This window comes from Nomia melanderi, chromosome 8, assembly GCF_051020985.1.
Source record: "Nomia melanderi isolate GNS246 chromosome 8, iyNomMela1, whole genome shotgun sequence".
Lineage (NCBI taxonomy): Eukaryota > Metazoa > Arthropoda > Insecta > Hymenoptera > Halictidae > Nomia > Nomia melanderi.
The window spans coordinates 10553811-10575944 of NC_135006.1; the positions used below are offsets into that span (position 1 = coordinate 10553811).

Sequence of the window (22134 nt, forward strand, 5' to 3'; positions counted from 1 at the left end):
TGGGCTCGCTCCGTTCACTAAGGCAACACAATTTCGAACTCCTTGCTGCGATAACTGCTCATCCCATGGAATTGGGGAGCAGTTATGACAGTTCGTCTGCCACAAGCCTCCCTGGTGTGTCGGAGCCTAGGGCAGTCGGTCGGGCAATCTCGTTCAACGTGAAAACATTGTATTTTAATAATAAGCAGTAGTTATTAGTTTTTGTTAGATTTAACGATGTCACGTACCATGTATTTCGTAGCTCTGTTTTAAAAAAATACAAAAATTTGACCGACGTTCATTTAAACTAGTTCGACAACAAAGCAGAAAAAAATATCTAACTTTTGGTTTAGTGTCATTGACATTACCGACCCTACACGTTATTTTGGTCGTCTTCAAATATTTACAATTTGCTTTATACTCTTTCGTTTCACTATACTCAGCGATATTTTTAAATGATTACCTTTATAATTAACTCGTCAAATTTGGGTATATCACTCATGAATTACACAATAATCAGTATTGATATAGTCTAACGAATTTCAATGAAGGAACAAGTTTAACGCCGTGCAATGATAATGTAAAAAATATTTTAAAAAATGTTACATAAAGATGTAGATCGCAACTTTCTTAGATGCGTAATTTCTCACAGTGTACTACTAACTGTGCTTCTACCGTTGTTACTCTTGAGTATCGCTATTAGCAAATTGTTATAGTTAGTAAAAATATCTTCGATTTTCAATACTTAATAATTTGATAATGAAACGGAGCTCGTAAGTTTTTCATTCTGAATTTACGTCTTATTTAAACATTTGAAATAATCTTTCAAAGGGCATTCATTTGTAAGTGTACCTTACATTCTGTATACAATGTAAATATTCCCATAAAAGATGTAATCACATTCTATTATTATTAAACATGTAAAACGAGACAAAAATACAAAAGTTAGATTTAATTTCTTGTATTAATAATGAATCTTCCTTGGTCTCTGCGCCTTAAAGAATTAATGTAAATATAATATTTTCAGACATACTGCACAAGAAAAGCTATGGAAGTTGTGAAATGTGATAAAATATTACCATGCTCCTTATTTAATGCAGCAACAAGAATTTGTTCACATTCATCCGAATAATAGATACATTGTGAAAAGTTATATTAGATTCTTTTTTAGTAATTCACAGAGGTGAATAGATGTTTCAAACTCTTTATGCATTCTTAATTTTTAGCAAGAGGTATAGGAAGTCTTTTAAGAAAAGAACAATGGTCCATAATGTGTTAATATGTTTTTCCTCCTTCCTTACTTATTGACTTTTACTGTTTATTTAGTGTTATTGGTCCTTAATGTACAAACAACCTCTGATTCTTAATGATCATGTTCATTAAACAGAAGTAACCTTATTTTGAACAGATGATTAAAAAATTTCTACTAGACTCGCATTTCGTTGCATTACGAAAATTATTCACATAAACTTATGTCGAAGGCAGTTTATAGTTCCGATTTTTTTAACCCTGTATATGGGATGAGTCTTATAATTTAGTCATACGAAGGTAAACATTTTTGACAGCCATACAGGCAATAACTTTTGAGCCTGTTTCGACCGATACTTGGTTCTTTTTCTAAGTCTCTTCTGGAACACACTTGATGGATGTTAATTTTCTCTTTAGACCTAATATAAATAACCGTCAGTTCAAGAAAGTTACAATAAATAAAGAAACTGGGCGGAGTTCTTATAAATCTGGGTTGAAATAGACCCGGGCACCGCCATTTATAGGATAAGCGATGCAATTATACCATATAGCTATGCGCGATGACCGATGACTCGACCAATTGCGTGATCGGGGAAGTACAAAATACCAAACTCGTTAAGTACGTCAGCCTTCTGGTTCGTCTTGACAGATACGCTCATATAATGGAATTACAAATGTCTAGATACATCAGTATTTTAATGGCAAGTACAGGCAGTGCTCTATCAACATGAAATCTTGAGAAATTAATTAACGGAATTGAAATCAATTTAATCAGAAATTGTTTTTAACTGTATCAAAATTAATGTGCTTAACAGTTCAATAAAGTACGGTAAATATTTTAATTTATTTGAAACTTCATAAAACCATCAATCAAATATATAAATTTCTCTTTATACTACACTTAGCCCTGCATTTATGTGAGATTTTTATTATGCGATCTGAATTTAGTGACACCGAACAAAATTGACTTTTGTTTTCGGAAATGTCATTATTATTATCTGTTTGTTAAGCTGGGCAAAATAAGTATGTATTTTTAAAACTTATACCAGCTTTTTTGTCCAGCATTTTGTTTCCTTTTGTACGAGCAAACTCTGTTTGCATGATTTTCATTCGCGTAAACGAATCTATGTGGAACGAATACTCCGCGTAAATGCAGGGAAGAGTTTAGTATAAAATTTGCTACTCCATTATATTAAGAAAAACGGCTGTTTTTAACTGATCAACATCGATTTTCGTGTATGTTCCCGTGGTAATGTTACAAAGCTTTTCAATGTAATTGTTCTGTTACTTTTGACCATGAGCGTTAGCAAGTAAAGATACATTTTTTAATTTTTGAAGTAAACATTTTTTAAACAATTTGCATTAACTTCTTACCCAATCACTTCGCACTAGGAATTTTACGCTCTTCGCTGTGCTAAGTAAATGTTATTATATAATCGTATTACTTTATACATTTTTAATCATTATTGTACGACAAATTAATCATTCGTGAAATTGCCAGTAATACAGTTATTTTTTTGTTATCCATACGCTACCATTGATGGGTTAAGTTGTTTTCTAAATATAGAAAATATTACTAAAAATAATAAAACTGTTTACCATTCACTAGTGTTGTGTGATTTATTACGTGCTTTCTGATTTTGTACTATAAAATAAAAGTAATTTACCAATCCTTTCAGGCACATGTGTTAACAAACTCTATACTAAATACTTCTCACAAATTAATCTTGCAGACGTGGAGTACTTTATTGCTGTTTGCACATTTCAGCATTCAATACTTTTGAATTAAAATCTTTAAACATTATTGACAATTGTATCGTTTAAAAATGAAATTATAAATTGTAGTGTAACATTTAGAAAACAAGTAACTAATTTATTTACAAATATATACATTGTTTTATTATTAGAATAGATGAATATCACAAACGTGTATTATATCGAAAGTTGACATTGAAAAGGTTAACAGAACGAATAAACAGAATTCTCTTTAAAATTCATTTACATTTGCACAAAGTAACTTATACAGAAATAACGTACCTGAATCAGAAAATGAAACATTTGATGATCATATATTAAGTAATTATAACTGTTTTTCTAAATGTTTTCATTTTTTAAGACCGATTTTGATTAAAAATTGAGAACTGCCTGTACATTAAATACTGACTTCCTATGAATTTCAACACTGAAAAAGCTCATTCATAGTCCCATGATTTATACCACATTTTTACTAATTCTACAAGAATATATAAATATAACATTTATATGAATACGTGAGTAAGTACTCGGAACCGGTCATATTTAATTTCTTAAATACACCGTTCCGTGAACTTAGCAATGTTTGACGCAAGGAAAATTATTGAGAGTATTGTACAACACTGGAAGCATCTTTCTCTCCAAGAAAGGAAAGTGTCTACAATAGCCACTGCATTTCAAACATTAGAGCTTCTTGATCTTGTTCTATTTTTTGTTCTTTTGGCAGTTGAGTGATTCGTTTTATTTATATTTGTTAGATAAAGCTCTCTGTCCCCGTTAAATAAATAATAGAATAAAATAGTAGATTCGGTAGTTGACGTGCATGCACGAAAATGATAGAAAGAAAGAAAAAACAGTTATTGAATCTTGGTTTTTCAGAAGTGAATATTTGAAATGCAGTGGTATCAATTATTTCTTATCATCTCTTCTTTGTTTCGTGAATAACTCGCTTGGCCACGAAGAATGCTCACGCACGGTAAATATTCGATTGGTCATCTCGCCTGACGGTTGGACGGATGCCTGTGAAGAATTGCTTCGCAATCGCTTACTATCATTAAATTTGTCGGAGAAGGACGAAGTACGTTTCCTTCAACGTATTGCACGTATTCTGCGCGTTAACCCTAACCCTCAGTAAATCAACACCTTCATTTGTTATTTAGTTAGTGTCTTCTTACTTTGTAAAAATAGGACATAGACACCGAGGGCAGAGAAAATAACGCGAGAATGAATCGAACGAAAGAATGTGAAAGAGAAACTTAAAACATGAGAATAAGATACTTAAGAAATGAAAACTACAATAGAGCTAGAACGATTAACTATATCATGTACAAATTAAACTCGACGTAAATATAAGTACTAATTGAAAAATTAAGATTCGATCATTTGTAACTTCTTTAAATTAAGTATGTAAGTAAGTGTATACCAGGCAGTAGTCCGCCATATTGGCAACGATCATTTTCTGTACCGTCAACGGCGAACGATCGCTAGAAATTTAGACTGTGTCCTGGACAGGATACGATGCTCCCAAAAGGCACTAATTTCCATTCCGAGAATCACATTTCGATCTATTCACCGTTTGGCGCACTAATACAGGCCACGTATGTACATTTGAGTTAACCTAGGCCGAATTATTTCCGACTTCGTTGACACGCAAAAATCTGTCACTCATGTGATTATGATGAGAATCATCGAGATTACTAAGAGCCGCTGTTCTTTCCATGATTGTGCAGATTAGGTCTTAACGTGACAGCACCCTCTACCCAGAAATTGGGTCTTTCAATCATACTTTGCCACAATGAGAGCTCGCGACCGGTAGCGTCCATCCAATCTACTGGCTTTCCGTAATGCTTCCCTGAAAGTTTTAATTATGTTATTTGTATGTCCTTAACGATAATAATTGTTCGCTAATAATGAAATACGTAATCCTTTTTTCACTCAAATGCCTGTGCTTATATTAAAACAATCAAGGAACACAATGAAAGAAAATCTGACAAAGGATCATTGTAATGTAACATTTTCTCATCAAACTTTGATGAAGTTCTAGAAAGCCACTTCCTCCTCAATTTCAATGATGTTTAAATATGTTGTAGAAATCAACATTCTTAAAATAGGGACATGTACGTAAAGGATTAAGTTGATGTAAGTTCCTTTTAAATATATCATACCTGTTCCTAGATTAAATCGAACTCCACCCAAAAATTCGTTGCTAGCAATACGGTCATGATCCCAGACTGTTAATTCCAATCCACGTTCTGCCAGTTCTTGTAAACTCACATCTTTATAAATGAAAGTGTGACCCCATACTGGTGAGCCACCAGATCTACGAACCACTCCAGTCTTTTGTTTTCCTGATCGACCCTTGTCAGGTAGTAAATAACTAAAAACAAAAAAAACAGTAAATCCGTTAAAGATGTTCAAAATTAATCTCCTACCCTATACATTCTATAAATCTAAGTATAGATATTTACGTCTTTATTAAAGGTCTAGAATGTACAAAAATAATTAAGGTATACGAATTGTATTATGATATATATATAATTTATTCCGTTTAGTGTTTATATTTATTTTAAATAACTCATTTCTTTATATTCTTCAATAAGCAAAAAGCAGAAGACAAAGTATAGGAATGAAATAATCAGTTGAGTAATAGAATAATAAAGTAATCTGTAATCCCTTCCATGTAATTTTGAAAGAGTATTTACTTTTCATTCAATTATAGCATTTAAAAATCCCGCTGAAATAAGTATTATTAAATATAATAAAAATTAGATAATTATAAATGATTTATTACAATAAAATATTAGAATGTATATTATGCATTCTGAGTATAAAGTTAAAGAGCACATTGAAGCAACAACTCTAATGAGGATAGAGATTGCATTTTACTTTTATTTTAATACATTTTTCTGGAACTTTGAGTTTACTTAAATAGATTACAAACATGAGTATCCTAAAAAGTGTCTTTATTTAAAATAGTTTTTTTTTTATCAATAAGCATTGTCTGTCATCTGTTTAAGGAGACAAGTCAGTGCAAATAAACAGAACAGCAATGTATTTCCTCAACTAGTTAATCGAGAAATATTTAATTCTATTTCACTTAAGTGGTGGTGTCATGTATCTTTGTTTATAATTATCGACCCGAATCGCTGAACAGATTGTAGCTATGGAAATGTAGGGGAATACCTTTTACAAAACGGATCACATGTGCCTGAATTCTTTCCTCTCGTTTGCAAGTTTCTTGCTTCCTTAACGAGCACGTGCAACGCTCCGCGACTCCAGTTCTTCTTCCATTTCGAGGCAGCGCGATCCGATCCAATTTCTCGATCGCGGTCCTGTTGCGTGGGATCCGGTGGCACGAATTTCAAACCGACAATCACCTCGCCTTTGTACGCAATGGGATCATCGAACGGTTCCGTCTAAAGTTTATGTTTATTATAATTTTCATTGATTTAATAACTGGCGTTACAAGTCAAAAGGTGGTCATCTTGTATAATACTATGTTGTAAGTGTTTTATATGGAATATGGACAATCAATTGATATAAATTGAAATGATACTTGCTGCAGGATTACGTATAGTTATGAATTAATAAAGATCTTTGGTTACGTATACGTGTTCTGTTCGATAAAAGATATTAAAAGTATTTGCACGATCCAGACGGCCAAAAGTCAATTTTAAAAATTTTACCTAAACCGTAAAATTTTTGCTGTTTGAGATAACTGAATATGCGACGAATAATGTCCTAATAATCTTTTTATCCTTGGAGCACTCGGAAAGTGCTGAGCTTTGTTGCAAGTTAGACATTTTTCGGCTATACGTTTTACTCTTGAAATTCCTCGAAATTCCTTTTTACCAAGAACCTTTTTGTAAATATTCATATTTTAATATAACTAATGCATTATTCACGTTTCTTACACTTGTACTACTTCGGGAATGATTTTGAATTTTTTTAAGATTGTAATCCAAAAGTAAAATCTTGCGCATATGTCCGCCTTTTTGTTCTAGAGAGCATTTCATTACCGCGGTGCGCCGCAAATCAGGCGACCGGTCGCGCGTCGCGGTCTACAGTGTTTTGGAAAGCCACTTTCTAAGGTTATTAAGTTTAATGTTTCGAAACAAATTTTTTTCTGATAAATTTATATCATTTCCAACTTCAGTAATTTTTCAACGAAACTTTTGTGATCTTTTAATTTTGCTCACTCGTATAGAAAATTTACAGAAAATCAATAAATTAAACAATTATATGTTATTTATGATGTAAATAAATAATTAAATATATTACATTATTGTATATTATATTATGTAATATATCATATATATAAAGATAAAATTTTTAATCAAATATATGAAATTATATATAATTTATATTTATAAATTTATTGTTATATGCCATATAATTGCATATTATTATATATTGTTATGTTATATTCCCATATTTTGTTGTAAAAACTTGATATAAATCTGTTTTTAGTGTTGGCCGCTCAGATCAGGCAAATACCCCACTGTGCGATGCAAGAAAAATTTATATAGAAAAATGTTAACAGATTTCTGATAACAATGTGGTTATCTATAGTTATAAACTTTAAAAAAAAAACATTAAAAACTTACTCTCTCCTGAAGTGGGTACCACTTCGGCGTGGGATCGTCAAAGATTTTATTTTCCAAGGGCATTCGTACTTCTCCAAGGAAATCGTTGCGTCCAAACATGTCGGAATGCCAAACTGTTAACCATAGTGTCCTGGTCTCCAGACCGCTCAAACTCATATGGAACTGTAATAGTATGGTGAGGATGTGTTAAACGATAATACCTTTCTCGCGAGACACCAAGTAAACTGATAATTTTACCCGTAAATGATATCGTTTATATTTACCTTCAGCGTTTCATTAAATTCCGGGTTCAGGGTGTGCTTCTTCACTTTTGTCTTTCGTTTGCCACTTTTCGACTTGTCTGGCAACAAGTAGACCTTCACGTACCTGATGGAAAATTTTGTTTCTTATTGACATTCAGAAATCATTTATAATAATGGCTATTTTTAAGCGGTACAGTGGGGTCATTTGTAATTGTCTGACGCTAACATAGCAACAATGATTTAAATGATTTTTTTCCTTCTTATTCAGCGAACTTTACTGCTATCCCGTGGACTTATTTTTTTAGTAACTAGTTTTTACTAACTTTGCTAACTTTTTACTAACTTTAGTAATTCTAACTTACAACGACGCAGGTAAAATGATCTTTTAAAGGTTTGAAATAAACAAAAGAAAAAATATATCCGACCCTACTTAAACAATTTAAATTTCTGATCGAGTATCATCGATATAAAATTTCATATTCTACGAGAATTTATCTGAAGAATATTTATAAAAAAAGCTGCCCATCGTTTTATAATTCCATATAAAATATGTTCATTAAATAGCACGATGCACGTGAAACGATATCATTCGAAGACTTCTGTCCACAATTTTACTTTTTGTCTACAATTTTTCTCGTCTAATAAATGTTTAAGAGAAAATATTTCATTATAGTAATAATGCTAACGTATGTACAGTAATGCTCGCTTAAATTTCACAACTTTGGGTTCCAGAAGTGGAATTTAACCGAACAGAAAAAAAGGAGGAAGCCATTTGCTTCAAGGAATTGACTCGAGCCCAGTCTGACAAAGGCAGAGAACCGATATAGTGAGCGAAAGTGGGATACACACTGTTTGCCGAAAATTGAGGGTCAAGACGCGGGACTTCAAAGCGACGCCGTAAGCATAAAAAATATAAACACGCAGTGAAGAAAATTTCAATTGCAATCATTTTAACCTTACCTGCTCAAATGTAGTACCGATGCGCCGTTGAAATTTTTCTGATTAAAATGAGTCTAAACATGACGTAAATAGGACTAGTTTTATCGACTTCATCTAATTACCGGAATTAAAGGTTCATTTCCCCCAAACTGATAAAATTAAATCGATTTATGTCGTGTTTGGATTCATTTTAATCGGAAGAATCTCACTAAACCACTGGTACGACATTTGAAAAGGCAACATTCGCGGTACTTTATTGAAATGTGTCTCTTTTCCTTCCGCTCGTTGTATTCATTCAGTTTGTCTACTGGCATAACGTTACATCGAGCTCGAGGCAGTGAGAGTAGCGGGGGATGAGTGCAGATAGTGCAGTAGAATTAAGCCGAGCAGATTTTTGTGAAATTCAAGCGAGCATCACTGTAATACACAGAATATCCCACTACTTTTGTCCCTCACTGTACCTTTAAGAAAAAAAGGTGTACTAACGTGTAGACTGCTCCTATAAATTGGCAATAACTATTTATAAAGTAACAAACAATTAGTAGGTTGAAAGATATAAGAGATCAATAATACTATATAGACCAATGAATTTTTTTTTATCATAGCTTGTATTTCGAAAGTTTCTCTGTCTGTTCTTAAACACTTATTTCAGTAAGCTGATGAACTAAATTCTTTATTTTAAAATTGAAGTTACTTGAAATTTAATTTACTCTTTAAAGTTTAACTTTTATTAAGAATAGATCGAGTTATAACAGGAAAAGTCAGGACCCCAGCTTTTTTCATCCAAAAACCTGTCATACGGTGTTTCTTTTATGATTATTGTTACATCACAAAGAATCTACCTCTGAGTGAAAATTCTTATTAGGATTTGTAGATTAGTTTTGTAACATGGAATGATAAATTTTGATTCAAATTATTCAATTTTAAAATCTTGTGGATAACATAAATCTGTAGAAGTACAGTTTTCCTACGTCTTCACCTCCGATATGCAAGTTAAAAAATAGAAATCATGTTAAATGTGATGTTAGATTGAACTGGTAACAACCACGATGTAGGAATTCTTATAAACATTCAAAATTTCTTAGCTTTCATTTTCTTTTCTTTACTAAAACTTTTAATTAGTTCCAAGTTTACTGACTGCAATTAATTGCAGTTTATATTTTCATTGAAGCTTTATAAAATTGGTTTGACAATAGTCCATAACAATCTATACCTACTTGCGTAAATACCAAAAGTTTTGGCGTCAGTGAATTTTGCAAATAAAGCAATATTTAAAATTGAGTACTAAATTGTTTTCTAATATAAGCTACAATAGCGGACATTTACTTACATACAAGTCAATTTGTAAGTGGCATGTTGTTTCTTGCAAAGTTTGCAAAAATGTCTTATCTAGATTTTCAGAGAATTTGAACATTTTATTTTGATGTCTCAGTAAAATTTTTGTTCGTTCCAAAAATTCAATAATACTTACATTTACAGTTTCTTGAGTAATTGTTTTTAGGACAGACATTTAAAGCTGGGAAAACTTTCCGAGAGATATCTAAGGAAATAAGGAGATCTACAACAATGGCTTGTTGTCAAGTAATGCAAATATCATAGAACTATAGACGAAGTTTTCCAAAAAATTAGGACATGAGAAACCGACGCTAGAACCAATCGCATTATTCACCGTTCATTTGAAATGAATAAATATAAGACAGCCGTTGACACTCCTAAAGAAATAATGCCATATTTTGACAAAAACACTTCTTACTATGAGAGTAATCCAACATCGATTAAATGAATTGGAAAAAAGGATTTCAAAAAAGAAACTTTCGATTTCAGAGGAGCATCGTCAGACCAGGATTGCTTTAATAGAAGAGCTTTTGAAGTAGACACGAAAATATTGGTCCAAAGTACTTTTTACGGGTCAATCTAATTTTAATCAGTTTGAAAAATTGGGTAAAACAATCAAGTCAAAGGAAGTAATGGTTCAGTACTTACTTGCTTAAAGTGCAATTAGATATTAAGTTTTTTGGAACAATTCGTTAACATTTAATACAAGAATACATAAATTTCTCAATTATATGGAAAATTTTTTAAATTCTTGAAATAAATATATATTTTTGAAAATATGATTTTATGAAAATATGATTTCTATATCTTTACGAATTTCTGAGGAGAATACTGGGAAGTTTAAAAATTGGAGTACTACGTGTGCATAAGTAACTGTCCACCATTGTATGTCATGACCATTAACATACAGCTGTAACGTAAACTCTCTAATGAGAATCATACTTTCAAACTTGCATTGTGCAGATAACAATTGAAGGGCATCAGTCAGATTACCTCAGAATTTAAATATTGTCATTTCGATACGATATTTTTTAAATAAACATTTATTTACGCATTTTACGTTGAAGAGTAAAGGTAAGTTATTGATTTAAGTGACAATTTTCGAAAGAGACTGATCCTTTATCTGTAGACTAAAGAACAAATAATTTCCTACGAATAATAATGTAAAATAAAAGATAGATATAACCAACTTTAAAATAATTAACTTTCAAATATTTTATACTGAAAAAGAAGAAATTTTAAATATATTAGGGTTATACTTATATCTTAATTTTAGTTTAGCAAATTAGGCACGAAGCGATGGCAAATTAAAAAGGGTATACCGTTATTTATGAAAACTAAGCGATAAGCTCAAAAAAGGAGGACCTAAGGGTAACTCTGTATTTTAAATGCTCTGTTATTTTAGGAGCAGTTGTTTTTTACATTCAGAAAAAAAACAATGTATCTCGTAAATGAGAAATTTAGATTTAAATCATACTCTTAAGGATTTGGTAGTTTTGTGATAACTTTTAATAAGTATTTGTCACCGCATCTTACGATTAAATTTTGTGTGTGCATAGGCAAAACTGATAATCGAGGTACAATAAAACATTGTCTGCTATTTGTTGAATGTGATTTATGCTTTCTGCTGGGATCAATAAGATTGAACGTGTTAACCAGGTACAACTACAAAAGCATTGCGAGTAAAGCTTTAGTGAAGCAATTTGCGGTATATGCAAAGACAGAGGTCGTAATGGCTGCACACAGGCAACACTGCAGATCAATCAGTCTATTTCTTCTTTCGAAATACAGACTTAAAATAGACTGTGCACATTCAAGGTTACAGTTTTACTTATATTCAGCAATTCTTTCTATAACAAAGTATATTCTATTAAATATAAGATGTATATACACACTTTAACTGTAAAAATACAGTTTCAGTGTACTCTTAATCCACTGAACCTACTACTAGGGCAATAGGGTTGCAACCAATTTAACTTTAGTTACTTTAAATTTATCTATAAAAACGTAAATTTTCGCAAGTTCAACATTTGCGATCTGCTAATAACATTTTTACTTATTTCCATGAGTTCAATGGTATAATTCTATAATGAAAAATTTGGAAGAAGATATATATTAAAGTAAATTCCATGTATTGAAACAAAAACGATTAATAAATGAAATGTGTATATATTTTCCTTAACATGTCAAGTGCACAATCTGTTCTGCTTGCCTTTCCGTTTAGGCCTACTTTTTTATGTTATTATATTCTTTTTCTTAAAGCATTGACTGAACAAAAACCGATGTCCCCTAAACGAAATCTTTAATCTCACAATCAGTATACAAGGGCAGACCCGCGCGGTGCTATAACATGAATCTAACATTAACGTGTTAATTAACACTAGAACTTCCGAGCATTTAAGACAATTAACGTGCAATTCCTATAAAAATTGTAACAATAGATTATTTTCAATTTCTTCAGACATTCATTATAGTACTTAAATTAAACTATTTATTTTCAAAATCATTTCGAATATTCAATGCTTCGAAGATATCAATAATTGTTAAACAAAAAAATCGAAACCAGTCATTTTAACTGGTACGGTAGTTCTAGTGTTAAATATCGTGTTTAACGAGCCGTTTGTGTACTAAAGTAATTTACTGTGATTAATTGAGCAAAAGAAAAAGTGTTAGAGAAATTATACAAATATGAAGAGATGACTGGTAATCAAGTGCTTTCGCACTAAAATTTAAGAAAAAATTTCAAAAGCACTTCAGCTTGTAAACTGGTCAAATACCGAAAGATATTATTCTATGCCATTCTATGGCATGTAACGTGTTGGAATGTATCATTCATTACTTACGGATCGGATCGTTTGCGTTTTACGTCTACAGGTGCAAGGTTTTTGCATTTCGTTACGTGCACCTCGAACGTTAGATGCTTGTAATCGTATTGCAATGCGAATTCAACTTCTCCGGTGACGATCACTGACCGACAGCACCGGCCTTCACCAGCACCGCTATAAACCGATGCCATTGAATCCGAACGTGCCTGAAAAATAAACATCATACCTATAAATATAAATACAAAATATGCTGTCACACTTGATCTGTTCTGTACAAGTATTATATAGAGATTATTCGACAACAGATGGGGTATAATTTAAGAATTGATTTGAGAAACTCGTAATTTGGGTTTCGTTTCTAAATCATTCAAATTTATGCGAAACACGATGATTCGTGCAGTAGTGGAGTGCGTAAGGTAGGTCTGTTCGATAAATGTTTCTCTTTCACTTTACTTTAATCAATTCATTTGCATATTATTTTTTTTAAATGCACAAATATTAAAAATCGCTTAATATACATGCTATACAAAACACTGTAGTTTTTTCACTTTTTTACCGATGCCGTGAGAGGCCAAAAAATTTGAAAAAGATGGGAAATGTCTATTATACTACTGTGTCTACCACTGTCAAAATCAATAAGTTGTCGCTCGAAAGCTTCGATATGAAATCTACATTTTCCTACATTTTTAGGTGGTTTTCATTTTTCACGCTAAGGATTTGGAACAGGAAAATCTCCAAAAATTCTCGACAATATACTGCTATATCAGAAATGTTTCAGAATCTGTTTCAGAATTTTTGCGTGCCATTAAATGGGGAATATAGGACAAAAACTGATAATTCGAATTTACCTTATAAATACCCTTCTGGTTGAGACAGAGGGCTGAAAATTGGTATACAATGTTTTCTACGGGTGAGCTACCGAAGAAAACTTTTTCGAGAGAAATCGGTCTAAGATCACTTTTGACTCTCTTTTATTGTGCTATACCTTCTTCTTAAACAGGGATACAAAGCGACTATTTGCTAATTTGCTAGTGTAACAATCCAAAAGGTAAAATATATGTACGTATATTCCACGAAACTTTTCCTGATTGATGAATTACTTTAAACTGATAGTAATGGTACGGGGATGATAGTTTTCTTTATTCGTTTCAATGTAGTATTGTCTAACACTATCTATGCCAACCATTTGAATTCTCGAAAATATGTTTTATTATTGTTATTGCTCTTTTAAGACATAGGTATTCGCCCCAGCTTTAACCCTTCGCGGACGAATGTCGACATTTCGATCAGATGAAATTTTCATATTTGGAATACTAAGTTGCAAACGAATGATTTAATTACTTAAATAGCAAGTGATCAGTGTATAGTTCCCTTTTTTACTACTGTTTAAGCATTCGATGCATAATTTATGCTTCATACATTGCAAGCTTTGCGTACTTTAAAAAATCTTCGTCCGCGAAGGGTTAAAAAGAACGGCACGATACAAAATATTCAAACTATGCGTAAATATATCAGTGTACGTAGCACAATGTAGGAATGCGCAACAATTTCATTAGCCGAAAGGTTGGATCGAAGGAGTTAACCCTTTGCACTCGAAAGTTTTTCACTAGAAACATTCAATATTCTTCGATGAGATACAGACGATGTTCTTTGAAACTAATTAACGAGGAAACATGTATAAATTAAGAAGGAAAGTTACTTTATTTCAATATACCATATATTGATGCATCATACAAAGCTTAATATTATATATAAAACTTTATAATTTTGCAAATCAAATCAAGTGGTGACTGAGAGTCACCTCTCGAGTGCAAAGGGTTAAAATAGACACGCGACGTCGATGAATGTAAAACGCACGAGATGATCGCAATGTAATGACGCTGTTGTCGATTACTCTTCGATATGGAGTTAAATGAATAATATTTACTCGAACACATATACAATTTGATGTAGCCTGATACGTACCCCAAGACTAGATAAGGACCCCCGAGTCGCAAGATGTCCGGAATGCAATCCCGGATCCATATCATCTACGTCCATTACCGTGTGATTTGAGCCCGTTCTTGATCCTGCACCAATGATGGGAGTACTACATGCTTCCGATAAGCTACTTCCGTCATCTGCAACAAGAGAACTGAATAAATGGATGGGATCATCTTCAAATTATTTCTAAAGCTAACTTCATTTCAATGCATGAGTCTGAAGAAAATTGTCCTGTTACAACCATTGCAATCTCTGACAATCTTTGCTTCAATGTTTAAATAATTCGTAAGTCTCGGTTACGTTTGACTCTATTTTCCGTTGGACTTGCCCGGGTCAAATCGGAACGAAATATTTGAATGTAGATTAAATCTGAATTGGACGCCTAGGACTACTTTAAATTCAACATGGGTTGAATATCTGATTTGGCTCGGTCCATGTTTCCTATGCGTTCGTTTAACTCTACCGCTTAAGTTATCAATCCAATCTTGTACTGTAATTAATCTTGTATTGACCAGTATGACCCGGCGAAATCAGTTCATAAACACCCAGAAAATACGCAAATACATATATATATTCAAGTAAATAAAGAATTATCTGCTTTCCGAGGGTCGATAAACTAAACTTTTAAATACACGATATTTGCGAAGAGTCGTGTCTGTGCGTAGAGTAACTTCCTAGCCAGTAATGGGTACGTTGTTAAGACTTTTTCTCATTAATGAAAGGTTTCAACCAACTTGTTCCATTCTCACAAATGTTCTTCGAGCTTGTTCTTTTCGACTTCCCGATTTTACACTTGGGGAATATGTCTATAACCGGGGAAGGCCATGTTTGTTGCTTCTTGTTCGTCCTAGATTTGGGAAACACCTCCTCGGAGACCGACGATTTCGAATCTCCTTCAGAATCTTGCCTCCAATCGGAAATCTTCTCTTCTCTCATTTCAGAAGCCACTGATCCATCAAACGTCATTCGCGCAGACAGTCTTCTTTCAGCGGGGTCCCAATCGATACTGGACAGTACGCTTCCTCTAAGATCTTCCGAATCCGCATATTTCAATTGATTCGCGATAATAAAATTGGCGTCCGGTTTCGTTAGAATTTCGTTGTTCGTTAACGAGTCGTCGGATCTCGTGCTCCGCAATTCTATATGTTCTAACTCTTCGGAATCTCCAACTTCCCCCTTTGCACGGGCAACATTCTGCAACTGATGAGTCCGATCGATGGAGTAGCAAGAGACGCAACAATAGTTCGACAACCAATTCAGCGTCAAGTGGGTTGGCGTTTTCTTCATGATGATATCGCTAACACGAAGCTTGAAAGGTAGATATTTGTCGCACGTTTCAATGTTCTTCAATTCGTATATTCGGACGTTTATTCCTCTATTCCAATGAGAATCAGCTGTACTTCAATCGCGTCAGTTCTGCAACTCGTAATCTCTTCAATATTCTTCGACTCGCATTTTCAAGTTCCAATCACATTTCCTCCTTTAAAGGATAATAATTATTGCAGTTAATTGGCCGTGGAAATTTTTGGAAATTTCACTCGATTCATTGCCGAAGAACGAGTAGCCGCGGACGACAGTCTGCGCACCCACGGAAAACGTTCAGTAGACTGTCGAATACGTTTGTTCCATGCCAGTTTCTGATAATCTGTCAAGTGGAATGAGAGTTACGATAAAGTTGATCTTGGTTGACCTTCTAACATCCGGTACACACTGTGCGAGGACTTTCGTATTCAAGATTTCGACGCTGCGGAACTGCGATACTGGATGATATACGAGCTATGAATAGAAGTTCCGCGCTGATACATTTCCATACTTTCTGAACACTGTTTTTTGTTGTTGTTAGAATTATTTGTTTGTTCGATCGTTCTGATCTAGAGGAAGCGGCAGATAAAATTCGAATTTAAACCTACAAGTGGTTGAATCCTAGAAATGAATCAGATCTTTTTACTAGAATGTGAGTATAGCATTTACTGAAATGCACATATAAGATTAACGTGAAACTTTATTTTTTTCATTAACATGTTAAGTTATACAAGTTTCTTTGTTAACATACCGACCTAGCAGATTTCAAATTTCAAGAGAACACTTGAAAAAATAAGTTTAGATTCGTTTCGGCTAGATATAAATATCTTCTTTTGACGTATTTAATAACGCACTGGGTATAGTGCAATATTCTCAGGAACTCATCAAGAAAAGTTTAACCCTTTGCACACCGAGAGGTGACTCTCAGTCACCACTTTATTCGATATGGCAAAACCATGAAGTTGAATATTCAGTATTTTAAATTAAACTTTGTATTGCTATGTGAAACATTTAAATAAAATAACTTTATTGCTTAATTTATCTGTGAATTATTGTCAAAATCAGTTTTAAACAATGTCGACTATATCTAGTCGGAAAATGTTGAATATTTCCAGTCAAAAGCTTTCTTTGTTCATTATTATCGCATAATAAAATCTATCGTGTTTGTAATGTTAAAACCATTACTCGAATTTATTAATGTTTGCCAATATTTCTTGGTTAATTCAACGTTAAACCCTTAAGTATGTCAATATAAGAATAAATCTACTCACACACCAGTTTAAAAAAAAGACGCGAATATGATGAAAATGTTTTTTCCGTTACACGATGGGTCACCGAACTTGACACTGCAGGACTTCGCCTTGTTGCAAAGTGCATTGCATTTAATCGATATTTGTGTACTACAAAAAGATACTGGATGTCAAGATCCTTTAACCCTTTGCACTCGGAAGTTTCTCATTAGAAATATTTAACATCTTTGACGAGACAAAGACGATATTCTTTGAAGCTAACTCGAAGGGAAATTAGGAGTATATTGAGGGACAAAGCTATTTATTCCAATATTTCACGTATCGAGGCATTGTACGAAGTTCAACATTAAATATCGTGTTTTATAATTTTACTTCGTCGAATCAAGTGGTAACTGAGAGTTACCCCCCGAGTTCAAAGGGTTAATCCCCCATGCGAGCTTCAACAGTACAATTTCCAAGAGAACAAATTATTTCTGACTTCTAATTGTTGTCAAATTATTTGTTTTCACAATGAGTGGAATACGATGTAGTAAACGATCATTTTAAGGTCAGAATGTATTTTAAGATTACTTTCTTAGATCCTTCTCCGTCAAACCAAAGATGTAGAATCATGCTGTGATGGTTGTGACATCTAATTTAGGACCACCTTGTACCTATATCTAAATTTAGCAATATATAGCGAACAAAATATTATTATAGATCGATACTTGATTGTATTTATATAATTATCTGTAAATATAAATACAGTATTACAGTGTAGATGTTCCATGAACCCTATTTTTACAGTCATTTCACGTAATGGCTATGCAAACAAAGATTCCGATTTTTCAGACGACGATTTTAGTCATATGCAATGGCATATGTGATTGAATGAAATTCAAACAATCACATCGAATATCATCGAGTGATGCTGATATTATCGTTGTTGGATCAGAACAAGATCACGACAATAATACCCCATTATATCGAAGTTAGCTGCATTGAAATCCTATTTTTTAACTCTCAAATGCAATTTTAACTGCAATACAAATACACGTCTCAAATGTTTCTACAATTTCATCGATTTTACGTGATTCCATCTCATAGCCTGTTTTCTTTGAACCAATGTCACAGTTGACGTTTATGTACCTGATATGTACGTACATGTAGAAGGGTTTGATGTTGTGATACGTTTTCTTTATTGTATTGCACAGAACTGTTCATTTGAACTGCAATCTGAAGTGTAACTTATACACGTGTCTTCGTTCCTCGAGGTGACAGGTATTTGACTCGATAACGCGTCGTCCGTAACAGATGACAGTATTTGATTCGACGCGATATTGCATCATACATAACGAAAGGCAGTGCTCGATTTGATGAAATAGTGCGTCGTCCGCCAACAATACAGTGGTGAGAGGCTAAAACTTTGAAACAATCATTTTCCTATGGAGTTTCAACGAATTATTTGTAAAATCTTTAAGAATGCTTCCCAAGGGACAAAATGTCCCTTTATCATTTTCCCTAGAATTATTTATATCGTTTGTATTTTTGAAGGGAATACTATTACGTTAATGAGCTTACGATTAGTATGCACAATTACCCTGATTGTAGAATAGCAGAAGTACTCGTAATTAGTCGATACCTGATAATTTTATTGAATACTTAGAAAATGATTCAATACCCAATCGAAGGGACAATGAAATAAAGTGATAAATGGATAAATGGAAAATGATAAATAGATTTTTTGTTCCTTAGGAAGCACTTTTAAAGATCCTGCCTGAACTTTTCATTTTCAGACTATCCCAAGAACAGTTGTTTTTTAACGTTCTCCTTTAGAGCAGTTTGAAAGCGACACCGAACAGTACATTGTCACGCAATAATTTTCTCCAAAATTTCACTGGACTCTCATACCCATAAACTTCGAGTTGGAAAGGCGAGATTAAACAGTTCAATCTCGACCATTTTAGAAGCGAGAATGTCCTTTATTTCACCGTGAAACAATTATCATCGGCCAGATGTAGGTAAATACACCAACGAAATACAAATCAATTGTTGAATTTGTTGATTTGGATTTCTGTTTTAAAGCACATTCGCAAATAAATGTTTATCAGCCATCAAAATTCCTAATTACCTTAATCTCGGTGTTTTAGATGAAGGATTTTCGACGATGTATTTTGAAAGTTCTCTGAGGGATAGGAACGAGTAAACCGTCGTTGTCCGAGTTGGGATAATAGGCGGAAATATACGTTAATTAACTGGAGGACAATCGAATTCACCGTTCGGAACGAAGATCTATAGGGATTAAAAAAGGTAAGCAAGGATTGTCCACAGAAAGGAAGAATCGGTTGAGCAGAACATTTTTTTTAAGCAAAAAAAGATTGTCTTATATTATATGAGCTAGTAGATTAATCTATTATCAAGTATAATTATCTTCACTGAAACGGTATGAAAAACTTTAATGTCTTGGAATCTAGAACGATACTTTAATATCTACTTTGATTGATTGCCTCTAAATTTTAGAATAAAATTATTGTTCTCTTTTCGATTTTATTTTATGAAACGTATGAAAAAAATTAAGAAAACCGACATTAAAGTTTCTGAATGTTGTCATTTATTAATTCTTAATTACAGTTATCGTATAATTTACGACAGCAAAACACATACTAAGAAAACTAAATAAAGCTTCGTTTGTCAAATAAGTCGAATAGTCGACGTCATGGAAGTTAGGAGGGAATTTTTTTTAAAAGATTGTGCCCGGGGATCACGATTATCGTCAACTTTGATTATAACCTTTTAAAGAATTTGTAAATACTAAAAACATGTAACTGAATATGTACGAAAAATCCCTTTAACAAAAGTTTTATAGTTTATTTATAAAAAAGTGCTAAAGCAAGGCTAAAAGACCACGTTTTCTAGTGATTCCTTAATTTAATGTCGTAATAAAGTAAAATTGGTAAGCCAGTCCTTCAAATTTGTTCAGTCCGTTCATTGACTTCAACGCAATAGAAATACCTTACATTATAGAGCTCTAGCTCGTACCTGTGATTTCGCTTATCTATTCTTAATATTATGAATAACTTGTATTTGCAATATGTATTTTGCAAATACAGTAAAACACGTGTTAAATTGAGGATTTATACCAAGCTTTAATAGAATCGTCAAATAATTTTGTTCCTTAAGAGTTGAATTTGGAAAAATGCCTTATTAGTAAATTTGTACGCCATGAAAAGAAGTTACTGTCCACATTTCACGTTTTTAACTTTATTCATCAACACCAAGCTGAAACCACTAAAATTAAAAATCGTGAAATTTAGACAGTAGTTTGTCAGAAATAAACAAACGAATTTAATCTGTCACTTTGCTAAATTATTATTTATTGAACATTATTTATTGCACGTATTTAATATTTCAATTTAAAAAATGACGAATAACTTGTCTGGATAATAATATATAATATTATATATAAAATTTGATTATAAAATCGTGCGTAATAAATAATAATAATTGTATAAATAATTCGGAAAAGCAACACTAATAGAGATAAAAATGTTTTTCTGGTGAGGTAGTATGCTGCGTAACCATTTTTAAGATTACGGAGGATTTTAGTATTGCATTTACGCTTCAGGTGCAATTTCTATGAGCAAGAGTAAGCGAATGTATGTCAAGGTGATCGGTTGTAGGAACTTCCAAAGAGAAAGATGCCTTTCGTAACTCGATTAAGATCGTGAACCATTGAAATCGAAACACGGTAAAAGAAAAAATTCGATCATCAAAATTCTTCCATTGTTTTCGTCTTGGTAGTAACATAATTTCATATCTAGAGTAAACGAATAATTGGAAATTAATCTTTTTTTATTTTTAAATGAATTGTTCCTCGAGTAATCAAGTAAATAAAAATACAAGTTCAATCTTCGATCTAATAAAAATGAAATTTCAATCTAATTAAACGGAGATAAGAACTGGCTGTTGGTAACGCGTAAGCTAAATACGTAAATCGAATCACATAACGTTTTATTCGAGGAGTTATTCTTGAAACATGTACTTAATTTAAGTAATATTTATCTTCACTTTCTAACGTTTTGTAGGATTACGTGGCTAGTAGCGTGACTAAAAAATGAAGTCGTGAATAAACATTAAGTTATTAAGGAAAGTGATGTCCTGCAGTGGCTTATATTAATATTTGCTTTCGTATCATTCTCAGGCGAAGAACAAGGTAAAACGTATCAGCATACAATGTAGAAAACGGTTCTAACATGCCATCCATTTTCTCTGGTTACGATTCTAAGCACTAGTTTCTGCAACAGCGTATTAGGTCGATTCACACGAAAGATACAAATAACGTGAATTGGAAAACATTTGTTTACGCACTGTTTCCGAGCATCCTATTTTTACCTACGCAAGTCATTAATCACTTATCAATCGTTATTTAGCATTAATTAGTAATATCTTCCCTAAAAATATTTAACAAACGACCGGAGTTTACACTGAAAATATCAATCGCGAAAATCAAAATCAAAATAAAAGTTTTTACAAATTCATGATAACAGTTATGCTGAATTCCTGATGGCTTTCACACGGGTTGAAACATGCGGTGCAGCAATGCAGGTATCGCTACGAGCGATGGGTTTGCGTCTTCTGAAGTTTCATGATACATGTTGCACTCAAATAGAAAGTGAAAAACGCTCAAAGCTAT

The 22134-nt window shown here is 32.8% G+C and overlaps 1 protein-coding gene and 1 long non-coding RNA gene across 6 annotated transcripts in view; one reads left to right on the top strand and one right to left on the bottom strand.

The window, feature by feature from the left end:
* Positions 1-865: 865 nt before the first annotated feature.
* LOC116427482 (uncharacterized) overlaps positions 866-22134 on the bottom strand; it is a 101832-nt gene continuing 80563 nt past the window's right edge. Inside the window, exons 12-20 of one of the 3 annotated variants that reach the window (XR_012999177.1) lie at positions 14893-15047; positions 12946-13133; positions 9254-9283; positions 7850-7952; positions 7587-7748; positions 6163-6395; positions 5145-5356; positions 1059-4831; positions 866-973 (exon numbers count right to left, since the gene is read on the bottom strand). Coding sequence is in view for 2 of the 3 variants with exons in the window: in XM_076370027.1 (XP_076226142.1) it covers positions 4677-4831; positions 5145-5356; positions 6163-6395; positions 7587-7748; positions 7850-7952; positions 9254-9283; positions 12946-13133; positions 14893-15047 (1238 nt within the window). In the remaining variant the exon portion in view is untranslated. Of the gene's footprint in view, positions 4832-5144; positions 5357-6162; positions 6396-7586; positions 7749-7849; positions 7953-9253; positions 9284-12945; positions 13134-14892; positions 15048-22134 lie in introns of all 3 variants that reach the window. The other 2 variants (XM_076370027.1, XM_076370028.1) reach the window with 2 other exon arrangements.
* LOC116427486 (uncharacterized) lies at positions 6599-20817 on the top strand. Of its 3 annotated transcripts, XR_012999183.1 has the most exons (6): positions 6599-7070; positions 7450-7761; positions 8561-8725; positions 19238-19462; positions 19592-19751; positions 20073-20817. It is a non-coding gene; the product is annotated as an uncharacterized LOC116427486 (long non-coding RNA). The 3 variants fall into 3 exon arrangements; XR_004235087.2 differs by having other exon boundaries at positions 19592-20817; XR_012999182.1 differs by having other exon boundaries at positions 19238-19458; positions 19592-20817.